The 21,617-nt window shown below is 38.6% G+C and overlaps 2 protein-coding genes across 3 annotated transcripts; one reads left to right on the plus strand and one right to left on the minus strand.

Moving 5' to 3' along the window:
- Window positions 1-294: 294 nt before the first annotated feature.
- Window positions 295-1,601, plus strand: LOC131685240 (uncharacterized). 2 transcript variants are annotated; one of them, XM_058968828.1, is made up of 3 exons: window positions 295-562; window positions 761-1,389; window positions 1,472-1,601. In XM_058968828.1, the coding sequence occupies exons 1-3, from the start codon at window positions 308-310 to the stop codon at window positions 1,518-1,520; spliced, it is 933 nt and encodes a 310-aa protein (XP_058824811.1). In that variant the 5' UTR covers window positions 295-307; the 3' UTR covers window positions 1,521-1,601. The 2 variants fall into 2 exon arrangements, with proteins under 2 accessions (XP_058824811.1, XP_058824812.1); XM_058968829.1 differs by having other exon boundaries at window positions 1,468-1,535.
- An 8,571-nt stretch (window positions 1,602-10,172) lies between these two features.
- LOC131682704 (malectin-A) lies at window positions 10,173-12,760 on the minus strand. The gene is made up of 2 exons (XM_058964392.1): window positions 12,283-12,760; window positions 10,173-11,883 (listed from the first exon to the last, which is right to left on the minus strand). Exon 2 carries the CDS (start codon window positions 11,833-11,835, stop codon window positions 10,990-10,992), a length of 846 nt encoding a protein of 281 aa, XP_058820375.1. The 5' UTR covers window positions 11,836-11,883; window positions 12,283-12,760; the 3' UTR covers window positions 10,173-10,989.
- Between the last annotated feature and the right edge of the window lie 8,857 nt (window positions 12,761-21,617).

Here is a 21,617-nt window from a genome sequence, read left to right on the forward strand (position 1 = left end):
GACAGAAATAAAACACACGCGAAGTGTTTGCCAAATATGGCTTTAGAAAATGATTGGAATAAGAGAACAATAAAATTACATGATTAAAATAAGTTAAAAGCCATTGTGGAAAAACGGTCAATTCGCGTAACATAGTGCCAGGTAGCGCGAGCCCCAAAAGATTATTATTAAACACTGGTACCGTTAACGCCCAAAAAATCTGCAATAATCCCGTTTCCCTTTTCTCACCTTCGCCCAATCACACATTTTAATTATCACTTACCTCTGTCTACTATCGCATCCATTCGCAGAGCCTTGTTCTGGGACGATGGCCAACAAAGCGAAGAACTTTTGGATGCCCACCTTGATGCTGGTTTCGATCGTCGGTGTTGGCATAACGGAAAGTGCAAGCATGAGATTGACCAAATCGCACGGCAGCGAGGGTGGTGGAGGCAGCGGAAGGCCACGGCCATCCATAACCACATATGATCAGCGGCAGACCGGCAAATACAACATTCACGTCAACATAAAAGATGTGAAAATCATATCGGTCGATGGAGAGAAGTTTGATGGTGAATTTGGGGTAAGAGAAGCTACTGACAATACAAACGTTTGAAAGAAACGAGAAACAAATTCCGTCAGGTTGGAAAAATGTTTAAAATCAACAATTTAATGCTAACAAAAAAAATGAATTTGTCGACATGGCTGAGTTTGCATAGTTTTTCAATTTAACTTTTACCTTTGTTTTCTAATCATCTAAAATTTTCGTTCCATTCCGTAGGATGACACAATTTATGATTACGGAGACTATGATTACGATCCATCGCATCTAACAGTTAATCCACTTCCGATTTTTGGCGGCACGAAGCCACCAAAATCCACTACGAAATTACCGGTTGCGATAACTTCTACCAAACGAACAAGTACAACCACGGCTGAAGCACCAACGGAAGATCAGCCGAGCAAACCAGCGACCGAAGCTGCCGAAGATCTATTCGTCATGGAAGCAATGCCCTCCAAACCTGGTAATTCTTCCTACAGCATGACTGCAACAGGAACAACAACACCACCATCAAGCAACATTTATATATTCAAACCTACTCCAAACTATCATCCAAGCCCAATTCATTACGACTACCAGGAAATTCCCGTAGAGGTTATCGTTGAACCGGTCCTGAAACCGAAGTACCGCAACTCAAATGCGCGCATAGCGCCGAATCGGCGCAATCGCTATCGCAAGAATTCACCCGCCAGAGAGTCCATGGACAGTATGGCTCGCCACAGCCACTCGGACATTGAAGCTTTGCCGAGTTCGGCACAAACCGATTCTGTTCAGTTGGAAGCTGCTCCGTGCCCGAAGGGCACATATCACGATCGGACGGGCAAGTGTCGCATGCGAAGGTCCGGAATGTAAGTATCGTTAGTATTTCTGTCTGCCGGGCTTGCATTCACTTAAGAGTTTCCCATTCTATCAATTACAAATACAAGACAGTTCCAAGCTGATTAGACTACTAGCTGCCTTCAAGGAGAAGGATGACTGAGCTGAACAACCTAGGTGCTGACTGATTACGCGATAGCATAATAATTAGCTAAATTCATATCTTGTTTGTCGATGATGCCGACAAATTGCATTTTTAATATATTAATAAAACAATACGTTATTAGCTAAGAAAACTTAGAGTATTGAGAAAAATATACAAAATTGAAAATTGTACAAATAATCTTTTCAATCTATCACCCAGTCATATTACCCAGTCAGGCCCGTAGCCAGGATTTTGTTTCGGGAGGGGCTTTCAAAATATTACTTAAATCTTTAATTATGCTCTGATGAAATTTGTGAAGTTCCTTATGAAAACAATTCCAAATGTAAGGCAATAGACACAAAAAATCCCAAAAAAAAAACATGTTCTTTGTTAAAAGAAAGGCTATAGAACGTCGAACGACGCATTATTGATGTTGAATTTGATTTTTATTACTTATTCACAAGTTATAATTTACTCTCGTTACAACAACGGCTATTCAAGAGTTCAAAGTATTTATATGCTAAGCGAATAGGCAATCCTTGACGGAGCTATAAAATGCAAGGTATTCCAAATTACACGTTTGCAAGGTGTAGAAGACGCTAAATTGAAATGAGTAGTAAAATATTAGAATGTTCGAACGAAGAGCATGACGACATTTGCACTATAGGTTCTGATTTAGCAGGCGATTTGTAGATGCGCAGAAACGGTTCAACTTATATTTTCTTGATCTGGCGTCTTGCCACTATTACCAGTATGCTATATTTCTCCTTAGTGGAGAACAATTTTGGTAAAAACTTTTTTTCTTCATTAAGGAGAAAACCATCTTTGCGCGTGAAGAGCACAAAACCTATAACTAAATTAGTTAAGGAATTTTATTATTTTTGTTATTATTACATCTTCGATATGTATCGTACAGATTACACTTAATGCTACTTCTAGTGTCAATGTTAAAAATTTCTAATTGCTAGCTTATAATCAGATTTGTTGGTATGGAAGTCATAAACTAAAGCAGTTTCGTTGAATCTGCTACAACGTCTGTCAAGCGAATTGTTCTGGCCATATTCTGTACGGTACCTAGGAATCCACAGAAGCGGACGATTCCTTATATCACGAGGGGGAACAAACAAATGAATCCTTGAGGGAATGTCGGAACAGTCAATATTGTTCGACAACATACCGAAAATGAACATTCTTTGCAAGAAAGTGCGGCGAGACTCCAGCGTTGGCAAATCTAGCAACATGCATCTATTATTATACGGCGGAAGACGGATAGGGTCGTTCCATGGCAATTTTCTGAGAGCAAATCGTACAAAACTTCTCTGAACGCGCTCCAGTCGGCAACATTGAACGGCTTTGTACGGCGCCCATACTTGTACAGCATACTCCAAGGTGCTCCGAACCAGTGCGCAGTACATATAAAGATTTCAGTGCGTAGAAATCCACAAAATCGCCAGTGTTCCGTTTTAGAAAACCCAATGTTGCAAAAGCCTTCGCCGTTGTTGCAGTGATGTGGTCGGTGAAACGAAGTTTTCTGTCAAATAACACTCCCAAGTCACGGATAGAATCCGCCCGCTCGATGACACAGGCTTGAAGAGTATATTCGCAACGCCTTATACTTGCCGAGCGTCCGAAACTTATCACCTTACATTTATTAACGTTGATCTGCATATCGTTCAGCAAGCACTATTCCTCTATATTGGCTATATCGTTTTGGAGCACAACAGAGTCGAGTGCTGAGGCAATTGAACGAAAGATTTTCAAATCATCAGTATAGAGTAGTTTTTCAGAGTTGATGCAGCTGTACGGATCGATGATGAATAAGAGAAAGATCAGTGGTTCTAGATAACTTCCTTGAGGCACACCGGTTGGCGTTACGAATGCGCGTTACTCCCCGTCTTTATGCATGAAAGGCACAAAACCTAACTATAATTAGTCCAGGTGTTTGCGTTTCGACTTCGTCTCTTCAGAGTGCCGTGGTTCTGAAAAGACGAAGTCCCAACGCAAACATCTGAACTAATTATAGTTACGAATGCGCTTGAGCGTGTGGTGACAATTCTAACTAATCCGTTGTGAGAGGTAAGAATGCAGCCATCTGATTACCCAGTCAGGAAAACCTAGTCGCTCCAGTTTCAAAACCACAATGTTGGGGGGCACCTTGACGAATGCTTTCGCGACATCAAAATATATAGCATAGAATGTGCTTCGGAAGGACATATACCCTCCTTGGCTTTACCTGACACAGAAGGAGTCTTCGATTCGTTAGGTATGTTGATTGCCGAGGAAAATAAAGTTAGAAAGGCTAGTTTTTCCGGTATATCCTGATAATTGGTCGTTGTTTTGTTGAGTTATTCACAAATTCCTGAAAGTAGATGTTTTCTGGCCAGGTTTTTTTGAAGAGGGTCTTATCGCTATATGCTTTACGAACGCCGATCTTATATGTTATATAGCTCAGAGATGTGACATTCTTGTCCTTAGGAACTAGACGAACTATCCTTGGTTGTATATCCTCGCCCAGGCATTCTTTCACTAGGGTCGAAACTTCATCATTCGTCATGCTGGGGTCAAATGCTGACAAGTAGACCATAACAGCTACTCAGGTGGTGAGACTGTTTTTATCGTTTCAAGCCTTAGCTCCACGTTTTTGGTTTTTAGTTGGTCATCTTCACACTTGTGCTTAGGTGTATTTGGAACTGGATTATATCACTGAGAACTGACATACAAGTCAAGTTTTCAATGTGTGTAAGAAATAAAACTGTCGTTTTAAAATGTCACTAGCAAGTAACAACTTGCCACTAGCCGGCGCTACGACCGGTAAGCAAATTCTATACGGGCGTTGCATGCAAACTTGGATACAAAGGAGATTCATGCATGAGAACCTGTATGCGGCGATTTTTCATTTAAATGCTTACATAGGTTTTTCAGGAAAGTTTGTTCTAGTTTATATGTCTGTTCTCTGTGATTATATCCAAAGAGAATAGGAAAAGAGACGAATAGTGTGAAGCCAAAAATACCTTATTGAGCAGACCAATCGTGCAATGTAAATAAACATTACTCATGCCTGAGTTGGAGGAGATAAGTATTGTAAATCTATCAAAAAAAAAATTGAATTTTCGTCAGAATTTAGTGCAATCGTGATTGTAAGGTGCATTCTAGAGTCTATGTATGAGTAAAAACAAGTTTTAGAATTATTTCATCTCTTTGTTTCGAAATGCACATCGTTTGATAAACAAATTCAACGATCGACAAAAGGTTTGTTTTCAAAATATAATAGGAGTCATTTAAAGTGCTGCCTTTGGAAACGGTTGCCAAATTCTAGTGTTGAAATCATCGTAAAGGGAGTGTTGCCGTTTTGACTGATTTTCACTCTGCGTCTCTTTCACTATTCTCTTTGATTATATCCAGTAATCCTTTTCGATGTGTATTTACGGTTGGAGATAACGGTTTCGACTAAACTTTAACCGAGAGAGCTTTTACGACATCTTTCAAATCAACAATGTCATCTTTTAAGGATTTTAGGTAATTGTCGTCGGGCATTGGATTCTCGTAACATCATGAAGACAATTTACGGAAGTAGTCGCTTGAAAACAGGGGTGACATTGCGCATCTCGAAACGAAAGGTTATTTGTATACAAGCTTGTATGAAAAAGTCGATTCGAATTGGTTGCATAATGCGGCCCCAGGTAAGCGCAGCCGTTACACATCCAAAATAAGTTTCGTGGATGGGTTCCTAAGACATCTCTAATATCATATCCACATTACACATATCATATGGAACGAGTTTCCACACTGTACCCACGACAGGTGATGCGGTTATTTCATTTCGCGTGTCTCGCTGAATTGTCTTGTGCTTGCACGCAGTGTATGTTGAGCAGATTCGAGCACTTGCGGTGAGAGTTGTGAGGAGTGTGAAAGGAAGAAGGAGGAGGGATGGATAGAGGGTACAACAGCCAACTTCAAATTATACCTTCCATTTGAGACTAAATTAGTATGAATTGGTTGTCATCAGCATTAGTTGTGGTTTTAGTTATGGAATATTAACCCGGGACATCCGGAATTATCGATAGTGGACTATTTTTTTCAAGAAACATTGATTCACCATGAATGATTTATGTCAGCGAATCCAAGTAATTTGATTTTCATTTCAATAGATTTTCAACCTTTAAGATATTACGATTATACCGGTTTATATGAGAAATTCGTATGTGGCCGCAATAACCAACCTATAACTCCGGAACCAAAAGTCAGAACTGAATAAAATTCAATAGCAGTCAATGGAAGTATTATAACTTTCATTTGCAATCAAGTTTGTAAAAATCGATTGAGAGTTTGCTGGAAAATAGGTGTGATATTAGCTTAGGAACTAGGCGAGATCGAGAACCGTCATAGGTGGCTAATGTGATCAAAGCTACGTTGATTGGTCATTAATGATCTAAACCCGAAAGTACAAGTAATGCTGAACCTATTTGAATATACATTACTCGGACATCATGGTGTTACTAGTTTATATGAGAATTGGCTATTTACCGCACTCTTCAACCCGTAACTCCGAAACCGGAAGTCGGATCAACTAAAAATTCAATAGCAGCTTTTGGAAGCGTTATATTGCGATCTCCACGAATTGAATCGAATGGTCCTGCAGGCCTCTGTTAAAAGGTCAAAATTCCGACCGATTGCGTAACCTTTCCATATGAGAAGGGTAGAATGTGCAAAATCAGCCAAAAAGATTGCTTTTCAAAAAAAAATTCTGAATAACATATAATCTCGACGTTTCATGCAATATAAGGACATTTGGAAACAAAAATACAAATTCGATTGCTGAAATTTCATGGGATCTCCCTTTGAAATGAAAATTTTTATGGGAGTTTCTTATATGACCAGACCATTAATTTATTTAATTGCGGAACCACATAACCAATGCGTACGAAATTTCATAGGAGTCTATAATATACCTTTAGTTTGAGACTAAGTTTGTGAAAATCGGTCCAACCATCTCCGAAACAATGATGTGAGTTTTTTTAATTTTGAAAGATGGTCATTTTCCCGGGCACTTCCAGAACCGTCTATGGTGGTCAATGTGATCAATAGGGTTGCCACTGGGTTGATTCCCAGGCAGTGCTGATATCCTGCTTCTCTGCTCTTCCTGTTAACTGTATTGGAGGGCAATGCTCGTTCGGCCTATCCTCCACAGCGAGAGTCGATGGTGCTTTTGTATTCTTTGCGATTAGCCGAGGAAGTGAAATTCTATACCAAACTAAACCTACAAAAATATTACAAATGTTAAAAATTTACAGCGTAATGTGAACTGCTCTGAATCGCGGTGCGCATTATACTTTGCAAATGTGAGTTTACTTTGGTAATAATCCAATCAAGCAGCTCTAAATTGATGTCCCGACTAGTTTCAGAAGGAATGAATGAGGGCATACTTATCACTTTTAACTCATTGGGTAATAAAAAATGTCGAGCTATCACTTTGATTCACAGTTCAGCGTGGCAACAAAGATTGCGGAAGACTATTCTAGCGGTTCAATACTAACAATAATGCAAATAAAAAAGAAGTCGTTCCTTTACCCACAACACCAGACGCCCCCCTTAATTTTGAAAGATGATCTCTTTTCCCAGGCACGTCTATGGTGGTCAATGTGGTCGATACGACTTCGATGGGGCGTCAGTAACCTAGAACTACAAATGCAAAATGTTTGGCTCCCATTTCAGTAGAAAAAATCCTTTTTGTAATCATCGCGGTATCGGTTTGAATAGGAGTTTTCTATGTGACCACACTCCACAACCCGTGACTCCGCAGCCAGAAGTCGGATCGAAATGGCCTTTAATAACAGTTTATGGGAACGCAACACCGTTCATTTGAGACTGAGTTTGATCAAATCGGTCCAGTCATTACTGAGAAATCGATATAACTATGTCATTCTGAATTTAGATACTTTCACCGGGGCTTCCGGAGCCGTCGATGGTGACCAATGTGACCAAAGAGACTTTGAATGACTATTAGTGACCTAGAACTACAAATCCAAGCAGTTGTGATCACATTTTTGAAAATTTTTCACCTTTTTACATTAATGGCAGTATACGTTGAAATCGGGATTTGCTGTGTGTTCGCATTCATCACCCTGTACTTCCGGAACCGGAAGTAGAATTAATTAGAAATTAAATAGCAGCTGATGGGAACGTTGGACCTTTCATTTCAGATCAAGTTTGCAAAAATCGGTAAATAATTCGCTGAGAAATGGGTATGACATTAACTAAAGGAGTTAGCAAGTTCCCCGAGGCATCAAGAACCGTCATAGGTGGCCAATGTGGTCAAGGTGACTTCGATGGGTAATTAATGATCTATTCACGCAAATCCAAGTAATGTTGTGCACATTTTAACACGCATTGCATCATTTGGACATCATGGTAGTACCAGTTTATATGGGAATTTGCTGAGTGATCGTACTCTTCAACGCGTAACTCCGGAATTAGAAGTCCGATCAATAAAAAAATTCAATGGCGACCTATGGGAAGGTTGTACCTTTCATTTGAGACTAAGTTTGTGCAGATCGGTCCAGCCATCTCTGAGTAAAATCGCAGAGATTGCTTGACACATACATACATACACACACATACAGACTTTCCGATCTCGACGAACTGAGTCGAATGGTATAAGAGATTCGGCCCTGCGGGCCTCGGTTAAAAGGTCGAAATTCCGACCGATTGCATAAGTTTTCTATATGAGAAAGACAAAAAGATAAACACAGATTTCCAGAATTTCGGAACACGAAGTTTTCGACAATCCACTCACACGGAAAACGGCAAACAAACAGCTATCAAAGTTATCGCGGCGCACAAAACAACCGAAAAATAATTTAAAAAAATATTCAATTCTGTTGATGAGCGCGACTTAATACAATAGTGACTTGCGTTTCGACTTCGTCTCATCAGAATCCGACACTAACTTAGTGACAGGACGATTCGAGTTTGAAATACAGTCGTGATTCGTTGGTTGGACCACAGCCTATGTCCAACTAACGAATTTAACTCGCTGATAAATGTCAAAAACTCTCCAAAGAAGACATTAGTAGTGTAAAAGATTGTTAGATAGATTGTCAAAGTCAATTTGACGTTCAGACAGAGATGCCATATTTGCAGACAAGTCTGCAAATTCGCAGACTTTTAATTTAAGCTGCAGATTTTTTCGATGACGCAGATATTTGCAGATTTTTCCGTTTGGTTGCAGATATTTGCAGATTTTTTAGTTTGGTTGCAGATATTTGCAGATTTTTGAATATAAAGGCTTTTGGTTACACTAGCTTGCCTCACATTTTTTGTTCTTCCCAGACTTTTAAAATTATTATTGCAGACATTTGAAAAAAGTACCTGGCATCTCTGCGTTCAGATGCTTTTTAGTTGGACAGTGGTCCAACTAGCAGAGGTCCAACTAAAAAGCGGTCCAGTTAAAAAGTGTTCAACCAGCGAATCACGACTGTATTTGATGTCCGACTAGCAAGGAATGGTTGATGTCGGTGAGACGTTTACATGTGTCATGTGAACTATTTTTGTGTCTAACTAGTGCTAATTTGGGTACTAGTTTAGATACATCGTCTAACTAGACACCCAGATGGTGCTAGTTACTGACGAGATGAATTCGAAACACAAAAAAACATACTTATTTATTATGTTTGTCTTCTTGATTTGCTGTAACTGTACGTTGCCAGCTCGGCTCGTTTCTTGGCCCTTTGCATATGGTTGCGTGTGATATCTCCGCTGAGTTTCCAGCATCTCTATTGGAAAGGTTAGGATTACGTTTGAGATTGATAGTCTCTCTTCCAACGATTATGTTGAATTTTGATTTTGGTTTCCTGCTGATCCTGGGTTCCTAGCAGTCGTTAGAGGTACCTCGAATACTTTAATAAACGTTACAATCGATTTGACAACATTCAGCATTTTTTTGAATCTGAGTGATCGTATTTTGGGCTTTTTTATGCCCATGCAAATTTTTGATACGCCGTTCTTTTACTTCGACGCCATTTTGACAATTGAATGAAAAATGACACAAACAAAATAGAAGTATACGCACAAATCCTACAAAATGAGGGGTGTTCAAGTTAAATGCACGATTGAAAAATACGCCAAATTTAAATCTACAATTTTTTATCGTTCGTATTCAAAACAATGACCTATTCGTTTTTAATCATTACCAAACTACAAATTATGGAAAAATAAAATCACAAATTCAATACAATTTCTTAGCAGAAGATAGAGATATTTTATTTGATTTGATAAATTTCAATTTATATATTGGTATGGTTTTTGTTGAAATTTTGTATCAATTTGTTTCATATATCAATTCGTAGTACACGATTGCAATCAATTAGTGTATAAAAATGTATAGGTCACTGATTTAAATAATAACGCGATAATAGGAATGTAATGAAAATAAACTCCTGTCCCTAAATGATATACTTAAGTAACAATAACGCCAAGTTCACGTGCGACATTGAGAAATAAACAGACACCAAAACGTTTTCGTGCAAATTCGGAATCGGTAATTCGACCTGATCAACAAATGACTTATGAAGCATGAAATTTCCTATAATTTACAGGTAGTTTTCTTAACACCCAATGGCAATTGAGAAGGAACTGAACATTTGGGTACCAATACAGGAAAAAATGACCACCGGCAGTTTATGTATATAGTGACGATAAGAACAGAATAATCGTTTCAAATTTATTTCCGGCTGTTTTCGATCGGCATCGCCTGTCGTTCAATTATTTATAATTATCTTTAGCATAAATAAATTTTAACTTATTGTACAAGCTAAATAAAAGATACTAAAATGACTGAATAAATTTTATAGTGGTGCAAATTGGTACTAACGCTTCTCATTTAGCCATTCTTTGAACCACATTTTAAACTAACGTAAGTACGACTCACAGCTGCTGGTAGGTTAGTGTGTTGAACAGAAAATGTGCTATATTGAGCGCTACTGCTCGGTTTATCTCTAATACAATATGCTATCAAACAACACATCTTTGAGCGCTTGTCTTTAGTAACTTCACTTAGATATTAGTGAATCTCTACTAGTACTGGTAAGATTCGGCTGTTGAGCTATCGAAAAATGCCTCTAAGTTAAAACTCGACGTTATATCATAAACAGCAAAAAACTAACGCTGACTTTGAGCTATATATACAATCCGAAATCGTTGACTGCTCGTTGAAATACACATTGTTTATGTAAAATTAGTGACGAAAAGCCAGGTTTATGTAGATTTTGCGGTTTAAAAATTATGCAACGATAAAAACATAGAATAAGATAATTTATGTTGCAAACCCTTATGCCAACCATGCCAAAATATTTCTTACCATTCATCTCAAATATCGAAAACTATCTTTACTAATTAAAAATATACCAACAAACTTGTCAGCTCCCTAAAGAGCTTACCACTATATAACTACTGCTTAAAAATCAAGTTTTGCTTATTCCTTTCGATAAAATCACAGTCGACATAAACAAAATAGTAGTGGTATAAACGCTCCTATAGCGATAAACACTGGCAACATGATAGACGATTCATCCAACGAGTACGGATTAGGTTGCTTTGGTCCACTAGTTTTCCGTTGTTTAGCTTTCCCGTCCGTTTGTGTATCTCCATCCACAAAGCCGTCGCCGATTGGCGAATCAGCGTGCAGCTCCTGTACCGGTTGTTCACTAACCAACGGTGTCAACCGAGGAAGGTTCGTATCATCGTAACCTTTCATCAGCACAATGGCATTGATTTTTGGGTTGTCCTTGTAACCCTTCAGGAATTCCAATTTCACTTTCCCCGCTCGAATCTCCGAGTCCTCCTCTTTAAAATACAATCTGCCCCGTGACACGGTGAAATACACATATTCATCATGAGCGGTGCCTTTACCAACCAAAGAGAATATATCTAAATCTGTCACGACCATATGACGATTATTGAGTAACACGTCAAACACCTTCATATTGGGTGCGTTGAAGTACACCTCGCAGAATTTCAGAATCAACACGTACTCGCCATCACCTGCAATCGGTAAATCGTACCCGAAAGTGTCATGATGATATCGCTCGGTTTGGTATAGCAACTCATCGCTCGGCTTGACACGATTGATCATTAGCAGTTGTTTGCCGTAGTCCGATTCGGTTCCAATCTTGCCCATCAGCGGGTCTCGAGCGTATTTTATTCCATTAGAATCAATGTGAGCATCTCCTCCGGCATTGATAGCGAAGATCACGTTCTGCTGAACAGCAGATACAAAGAGTGGCAGATACGCAATGCAGCTCACAAAAATACATACTGTGTGGAGTAATGGTAACATTTTACTTAGTACACGAGTAGCTGGCGATACAGGTGTTTTTATTTTGTCCTGGAAAATACGTAATTTATTATTGTGAATCTCTGGCCACTGAGGTGAAAATCGGGTCTGTATAATACTACGTTCTATATCTTCAGTCAATTAATAACAGCATTTCTTATAACGCCTATATTTGGCTAACTTTTTGAAGTTCGAGATCCCGGTAATTAATATGCAAAAATAAAATACTGCATGAGCTCCGAAAAAGCATCTCCGTAGTTTGAACAATATTTATATATTAAAAACGCCGAAATAAATTCCAACAATTATTTACTATACTAATGCTTAAAGCACTGTTATGCATGTTAGAAATTAATTGTACAGCTAACGAAACAAGTGTGCTGTTCAATCAATTTTTCGATACCACCTCGCCTGCCGCATACGCAAATGCTAACAAGTACATGAACTTACCCCCAACACGTTTTTGCTTTAAACTTCCTTTCCTCAGTCCTTCCGCTTTATTTCGATCCACTAAATATTTATTCAAAAGGTGAATTTACTGTGACCAGCTTCTAAGAATTATTCTCGGATGGCAGTAATCCAGTTGAATTGCAGTCACTAATAGCAACATTACGTGGCATGCTTATTGATTTCTATTTTCATCGCAAACAGCGGTATAACAGGTCGAAGTCAAAATAGGATTTTTTATAAGAGCTGAATGGAAGGTACCATGGATGCGCTCTCAACATATGGTAACCGAAACGGGCAATAATCGGACCGAAAGTCACTTTTAGGATCGGTTTCAAATGCAGTGGCAAATTGTTTCGGATGTGTAACTTATTTATCTTGGGCGATATACTTTTGCGGACAGTTTTTCAGCTGTGTACACTATAATCAACCAACAGGGCAACTTATATACCACTACATTTATGGGCGAGTAATGAATGAAGATGCATCAGACAGAACGTTGACGTTTCCATTTCATTGAAGGACAAGGGGTCGAACAATTTTAGATTGAAAAGTGAACATAAATACACTCGATTCTCTTTTTACGCAAATGAAACTTTTCGGAGATGGTTTTTTCGACGTTGCTCGATTTCTCGTGTATTTTTAGAAGTGTCAAAAAATTACTTCTAATATTCCAGACCAGAGTAAAAAAAAATTTACCTGACTTAACACCGACCATTTAATGGTCGGTGTTAAGTCAGACCGGACTAAGTGACATTGTATTGATTTCTAGGAAAAACGTGTTTGAAGTTTTAATCGCAACATCCTTTACGGTATAATTTTAAATTATTTTCTGCTATAATTCTTGCCAGTTGCAACTTATTTTAAATCTGGTAAAAGCGAGTGTAGCTGAAGAAATTTTTTATCCAGCGCTATGATTATATCATTTTATTGGGTTTTGCGACTTTGTCCGGCCTGACTTAACACCGACCAAATAATCGAAGCTCTTCTTTGACGGCTGAAAATGAACCTGATGCGACTCGTGGTAAATAGAAAAAATATTCATTCAATAATCCATGTTATTCATTCAGTTGAATATCGTACAATAATATGCATTTCAATAATAATCTAGGTAAATGTTTTCAAATGCTGGTAAATCATATACAATAATAATTATCGCTTACATTATGCCAGGGTCTACTTTGATGCGTTTGATTCGCTGCTGCTTGTTTGCTTCGTGTAATAATCGGAGACGAATGAAAATCTGAATGGATGAATAGGTAGTTTGTTCGTTTGACGTTTTCAGTTGCGTCACTGAATATTGACAATGAATGTGGCTGAATATGATCAATTTTCATTCAATGAATTTGAATATTTCTAACCCTATTCCAAATCAAACAACTAAACGCAGTCCTAGTAGCAATTGAGGTTTTATGGTAGTTTTATGGCTACTGCGCTGCGTACAAGGCAATCGATTTACTACGCTACGCCTACCCCATGTGGAAACTTCTCCAAAAGCATCATTCCGCTCATTTTGCTAGAACATTAGCTCCACCTTTTATACATAATACCAAACACTTATTTGTAAGTGGCCCATCTCTTATGCTTCGAAGGCAATCCAGGAGACGTTTCTGATTAGCTGATTATTGCTTGTTTATTTCTTCTGACGTTACGATGCGACGTCGGACAAAACCGTCGGCTTCGATCCATTCCAACATCAAACGTATCGGATCAACGAAAGATGTTCGTCGGAGAGTTTTTTCTGTTCGCAGGAGTAGAGCAAAACCCTAGGCAAAACCTACCACTGAATTGTCAAACAATTTTGCAACAACAGCCCTAACTAGGGATACAATAAATGTTAATCGTTATGTGCCAGAAAGGGTACCCGGGTACCTTTTTCAGATTTCAACCCATGAAATACCAGTATTGTTCTCCCAGCAGAAAATTGATATTTATTGACATCTTGCTAGTCTGCTAGTTAATAAATTTATCTATTCTGAAAGTTAAGCGGTGGCAGATTGATTTGTTATTCCGTTTATATCAGCTCTTTTCTACCATGAAGTGAAGAATATTTTCGAATATTTTTCGTTATCGATAGCAACAGTGAAAATTTGAATTGCATCTGATTGCAAAATTTAGGATTGTTGAACTGTAGACCACCAATCAAGTCACAGCTAATGGGTGCTTTTACAAAATCATTTTTATCGTGATTTATAGTAATCGTATCTTTAATAATCCCGGTTGAGGATATTTTCTAACAGATCGTGCAAAAATTTATTTATTCCGATAAGTACAGCGGCAATAATTAACGTCGAAAAACAACTCACCAACTTCAGCTGCCAAATTTTTGGAAACAGTAAAAGTTTTTGTTGTGAAGGAAATATTTACACAACGAAAAACTGGATCTTTAAAAGACCCGACCGAATCCGGTTCGTGATTGGTTATTGCTAATTTTATGCACCGATCCGCAAATTTTAAACAGAAAGATTGATTGTAAAAATTAATTTGTACCTCTCTGTGCTAGTAACGAGGGCTAATTGAAACACTCAGAGTACATTTTCTTTGGAAATTAGCCCTTATCAGCGCTATCAAACCAGCAACCAAAAATTCAATTTGAAGATCTTTTCCTTCACCAACTATTATTTTTGTATTCAGCGGGCCGAAATTAGTATACACACACATACACGGAAAGAACCGATTTAAAACCATATGACTGAAGCTCATTCCTGATTTATTCCCGCTAATTATATGCACCGAACCGGAAATCTCAAACAGTTTTTGTTCGAAGCTTCTCCTCTTTGACGATGGAAGTAAACTGATTTTATTCGATGGCCAGCCCAGTTGGTTTCGAACATAAACTGAACTGAGTACACAACTGGGGGCCGGGCTGGCTGGACCACACATACCCTCGCTACTTCTGGATACGGTAATGGAGGGAAAGTGTAGGGAAACCAAAATCCTGTTCGTTTCGTGCCGATCTCCAGTTTCATTTCGACCGAATTCACCGTCTGTTGAAAAAAGGGCTACTACGTCGGAGAATCCATCTAGTTTGCGGTCGTAATGGAATATCTCGCCGTCGAAATATTGGAGCTGGCAGGAAACGCAGCCCGTGGAAACAAAAAGACCAGGATTATCGCCCGTCAGCTTCAGCTGGCCATTCGAAATGATGAAGAGCTGAACAAATTGCTCTCTGGTGTTACCATTGTCCAGGATGGTGTGTTGCCCAACATCCATACCATTCTACTGTCCAGGCGGATAAATTTTAATTAAATAATTAAATAATAATTAAATTTTTCTTTGTTGGCAGGTCAAACTATGCCGAGAAAATCTGGGTGATGTCCAGGATATTACCAGAGTGTTGACGTAGAACAATTATTTGGGTACAAGTTTCCTGCATAACGTTAAAAAATCCTGAATAAAACATGCCACTTTTACTGGTCATTCGCCAAATTTAATTTTAGAATTGCTGAACTAGTCAACATTCCTTAACTTTTATCGGTAGAAATAGCATAGCATAGCATATACTAGGGATTCGCAACCTGGGGTCCGCAGACCCACAGGGGGCCGTGAAGTCGTTGCTGGGGGTCCGCGAAGAAGAATATTTCTTTCTGAATGCATATTTAAATTTCAAGAATGTTGTTTCCTAACAAACTGAAAAAATATATTGATAGCATGCAGGGTGTGCCATCTGGATGTATGCTATTTCAACATTGAACAACTCCGCCATTTTCCAGCCGATTTTGACAGATAAACACAATTCTGAAACGTTTAGTGCCATTTTAGCTATAAGTCAATTTACACCAAAAGAACGCGCTGAAATCGTAGCTTGAAAACGATAGTTCAATTGTAAAACCTATGCGTACTTACCGGAAAAAAATATAGCAGGCATTCGACGCCTACAAACAAGGTAATCCGTAATTTGGAGAAGAATTTCTTTGAGTACGGGTCTGTAGCAACTCCCCAGATTCCTATTTTCAACAAGACGGAGCACCTTACCACACCGCAGCCGCTACAATCAAGTTCTTGCAAAACAAATTCCCAGGACGCGTTGTCTCAAAAAATGGTGATTTTGAATGGCCTCCTCGTTCTCCGGATTTAACGATACCAGACTTTTTCTGTGGGGTTACTTGAAAAGTAAAGTTTATTCTAGCAAACCTAAGAACCTTGACGAATTCAAAGCTAATATATTGGTGCGATTGAGCCCGTAATGCTGTCCAATGTCATGCAAAATGCCCGCAAAAGAGCTGCTTTTTGTGTATCAAATGGGGGTGGTCATTTAATCGATGTTGTATTCTAAACCTGGTTTATAATAAATGGCATAAAACATCCTAAAAAACATGTTTATTTGTGAAAATCGGCTGAAAAATGACGAACTTGCTCAATGTTGAAAAAGGATACATCTAGCTGGCGCAACCCAGGGTGATTTCCAAGGGGTCCGTGGTACGAAAAAGGTTGAGAACCGCTAGCATATACGATGGCACAAATCGTGGGTGGCTGTATAATGATCGGTATATATTTATCAAGATATCAACCATACCGCATCGCAAAAAAAACATTTGGAATTAACGCTTAGTCTTTATAGTGGAACAAGCATCACAGTGTACACGCCCTTACACTCGCCGAGAAAGGGAAGGAATGTTAGTTCAACATCTACAGCGAAAGTGCAGGGAAACTATACTACTTTCATAGATGTTTCAGGAATAGGAGTTAGCGTTAGTAGAGCATGTTAACTCTGAGCTCATTCAGCAACATTTCATAGCAATGGTGTAGCCAGAAATTTGGTTGGGGGGGGGGGGGGGGTAACCAAAATCGTTGATTTTTCGAAAATTCCTAAATTTAAATTTTTTAAATTTTAATTTTTTACATTTTCGACGACATTTAATTTTAAGTAAGGTTGATAAATTATTGAAAGTTCAGAAACAAAATTAGTCTAACAGATGCCTTTTATAGTTTCTTTTATAATATGGCACTTAAGTCAAGGTATGATAATACAAAGTGTACTTTTAAAAGGAAAAAAAATGTTCGAAATCTTTTCTAACGGTCAAGATCACATAATTTCGAAAGCATCAACTTTGAAGTTTTAACAAACTCGACGAAGCTTTCCAACATAAAATCTTCTAGAAGTATCTATGAAGAAGCAACTCTTCAAAAATAGTAAGAGACATGATGTCTTCAGCAGAGTTGTTGATAATGTCATTTAAAACAACTTTGTTGAAAATATAAAAGCTATACAAATATATTTCTTAAAGCCAGTTCTATTCACTAAATGTTTTATTGCAAGCTTCAGAGACTACCTTGAATAAAATGTGAATTATATTGTTTATGCACAGCAAATGAGATTTATCAATTACAGTAATATCAGAAAAACTTGTTTTAAAGGTTTTCTTTCGCATTTAGTCTAATATATTTCGATATTCTGAATACAAGGAGTACTCATGTCTTCAACAAAATTAGTTATGGAATGTCTTCAACAAAATTGTTTTTTTTTCATTTCGATTATATAGGCTTGTTGAACCTTAGGGTCTTTCGGATCTTTTTTTAAGTTAGAAAAATTTCAAACCTGATTTACATGTGTTGAGAATCGAACCCAAAAGAGCTACAAGGCAATGGACCGACCAACTACACTATACCCGCTTCATTCAATAAAGTTGTTTGAAATAGAAAACTTTGCTGAAGACACTACATCTCGCACCAAAAAAATAAATCTATGTATATGAAAGTCAAAGTTTGTATGTATATGATTTATAGACTCCCAAACGGCTTAACCGATTTCCGCATAAATTTATACACAGTAGATATTTGTTATGGGGCGTGTTTGTGTGATATTGATTGGGGATTATCTGCTTGCCAGATGGCGCTTTGGAATAAATTGTGGTATTAGCACAGATAACAGACGTTTAGGCTCGTGTGTAAATACCCGCTACTGAAATTCCGAATAAATCAGACGTCTGAAACATGTTTGGCAAACGTTTGCAGATGGCGCAGTGATCACTACAATGCAGTTAGAGTGCAGCTGTCAAACACGTGTAGAAAACAGTTGCGCAGATGGCAATAGTGAAACACGAATTTTCAACGTATATCAATTTGAAAGTTTACACAGGTTTTTGAAGAAATTTTGTTCTAGCCTAAACGTCTGTTATCTGTGGTATTAGCTAGTTATTTATAATTACTTCTAGGAGGTAAACACCGCGGTTATGTCCCGGACATTACCACTATAGTTCTTTACTCTGTAATAGGCCGACCTACAAAACTGAAATGCTCGTTACCATGGCTGGTTTTGACTAGAAAAACTCTAGAAAGAGAACTGCGGAGACTCCATTTTGGATCGATTGGATTCGCATTTAGCTGTCAAAAGACGAGTCCAATCGAACATTGCCTATCCTTATAACATTGGACGTGTTGCCATACAATGCCGGGGCATACGTTGCCAAAAATGCTGGTTTTTCTCTCCGCTGTTCTCCTTATAGAGTTTTTCTAGTTTTGACCGATTTGGACACTTTTGGATTGTTATATGGTCCCGTGACGATAAATAAGAGACTTCCCAAGTAACAATTGAAGTTTTATAGCATGCTACAAGTGCAATCTAAGTTTTATGAGTGGCTATAAAACTACCAGGGTTGAGACAATTTCTAGAATTTTAATCATAGTAGTGGAAAACCCCTCCCCGGAAATCCGAATTACATAGAATTATAAGTATTTAGTCGGTTCATTTTCAGCTAACTGGTCTCCAGCCACCCAAAAACTGATTTTCAGCGAAAACCGGTTTCATTCTGTGAAGAAATTTGCCGACAGAGATTTCAAAATGGCAGACATAATTATACCTCTGGTGTGGCAGCGCTACCATTTTAAAGCATATTCGTTCAAATGTTTACACAAGTTTTATTAATATATTTCTCGACAAACATACGATTACGGCTTAAAAGCCAACTGTCAAAATTCTCTTTGAAAGGAAATTCCAGACAAAACGTTGCTGGATAAACACAGTTTTTAGCAGTTAATGAAAGAGAAAACTTTTCTCTTTTGTTTACTATTAACATCTGTGATTGGCGAGTAGAGGTTTGTCCGGAATTTCCTTTCAAAGAAAATTTTGACAGTTGGCTTTTAAGTTTATGTTTATCGAGATTTCTTCGATTCGATCATAGTAGACGGCGCCGGTGGTTGGGTGGTAAGCCTGACCGCCACTCATTCCAGTTGTCCTGGGTTCAATTCCAGCCGAGCTCGCTGAGATTTTTCTGAGGTGAAAAAATCTGTGGTCACATCTTCCTTCGGAAGGGAAGTAAAGCCGTTAGTCCCCGGTCCATGAGTTGATAAATCGATATCTCGTCCAGATAGTGGAGTCACCTCTCTGGCGTCGGTAAAGAAGAAGTAGAATCCAACTTCTATACTTACTAACAAATATCCTCCTCCCGTGATACTTGTGAAGTGCGCATTAGTATATACGGCCTCTAGCAAAACCAAGTATCGAACTAACAATTCCTTACCTTTCCTTCCGCGATCTACGTTCGAGTCTGGCCGGCGCCGGTATTGATCAATAAACACTTTAAGACCCAGGAGTTGATGTTTCGCTACTCCCAAGCATAATTATCTACTGATTCCCTGTGCATCTTCAGCTAGTCCAGGGGCCCTATTCTCACAGTCACGTCAGACGTGACTGTGAGAATATGGCCCCAGATCGATAACGGAGTAGCAGTCAGTCATTCGATCATGGATGTCTGTTCGGGTTAGAAAAGTTTCTAATCAAATGATTATTCTCCTCCATTTGGGGGGGGGGGGGGGTGAATCTTCTAACCATATGTGCGCCGTGTTGGGAATCGAATCCAAGTTAGCTGCATACAAGGTAATCGATATACCAACTACGCTATGCTCGTCTCTGCTTTCATTGGTTGTTTCATTCAACAAGCGAATTCTATAGATTGAAGTTATAATTTACTGATTTCCTACGTTTTTTCAGAAAATCAACAAAAAAACATAAAAAGTTGATGTACAGGGTATTTTGGATACTGAGAGGGAGAGTGGGGTAATTTCGGACGTTATGTCTATATAAAATAAAGAGAATAAATTCCTTTCCCAATTTATTGAACACGGAGGTGGCTGAAGTTATCTATGCAGGTGATGGCGGTAGGCACTGTGATGGAGAAGAAGGCACAGACTAACAGACATAACACTATGAGGGAATTCCCTCAAAAAACATCGATCCGAGAATTTTCCCAGAACACTAGCTCCACCTTTTATTCACAATCTCAAACACTCATTTACTGGTGGGTTATCCCTCAGGTTTGCGAACAATTTTTCACTAGTGGTCTATCCCCCATATGCTAGTTCATGTGTCAGTGGCGCCATAATTTCAAATGTGGCCACAGTCCCAACTACAAATATATTTAAAATGACCGTTAAAGCGGGCGAAGCTTTGTTTTTGAGTGTTATGTCTGTTAGTCTGTGAAGAAGGTACACTATTGTCGAGGTTGCGGATACCCAGCGGTGGGGGATCCTGGCCATATGATAATTACTAACAAGGCAGAATACGTTTCGATATGCTAATCAGTGTTACGAAATTTCAAAATCAGTTACCTATTTCTGCTTGCATTTACCGAAACCGACATTCAGATTAAACGCCTCTCTCATTCATTCACTTTCCAGCTGACTGAAATTTCAGGCAGAATCGAATGCTTGAGTGCAGAGGAAATATAAATTCATTCACCAACTAAAGCATTAATTTGTTATTATGTCGACAGTTTGAAGGCAGAAGTTAGCATCTTCTACATTTTCGAGCATAAGTCAACGGCGTAAGCTATATTTGGTGCACTTTTGATCAATAATCCCTCTCAGAGCTAGCATAGAAATAAAATTCACTTTGCTTCTGAAACCGAACATGTCCGTACCTGAAAGCGCTGCGTCGGGAGAACGAATGACGATGGAAACGAACCAAAAATTTCATTCATCGCTGCGGGTATGAATTGAATTTTGTTTCCGTTCAAGTTCATGCAGCGATGTCAATTTTTTTAAGCTCTGATGCTAATATAAAATATAGACCTGGAAACGGTATACGGTCGATGACAGTCGTTGATACCAGGTTACGAGAAAAGTTGTAGTTATAACGTTTAATAGCGAGCTAAATACAAGTACCCAAGGAACCAACACGGAAAACTCACTGGAAAAGTTGGAATGGTAAGGGCTGAGACGAGACTTGCAAATAGCAAAAAATCGAACGTCAAATGCAGCCACCAATCCACTATGTGAGGCAAAAAGAGAGGCGACGTGAGACGAACGATAGAATGAACAGAAGAAAAGAAAAAGTAAACATCTATCGACAAGTCCCGTCCCAGGGTAAGGGTGAATCGCAAGCTCTATCGGTAAGAAAG

The sequence above is a fragment of the Topomyia yanbarensis genome, chromosome 2 (genome assembly GCF_030247195.1).
Source record: "Topomyia yanbarensis strain Yona2022 chromosome 2, ASM3024719v1, whole genome shotgun sequence".
NCBI lineage: Eukaryota > Metazoa > Arthropoda > Insecta > Diptera > Culicidae > Topomyia > Topomyia yanbarensis.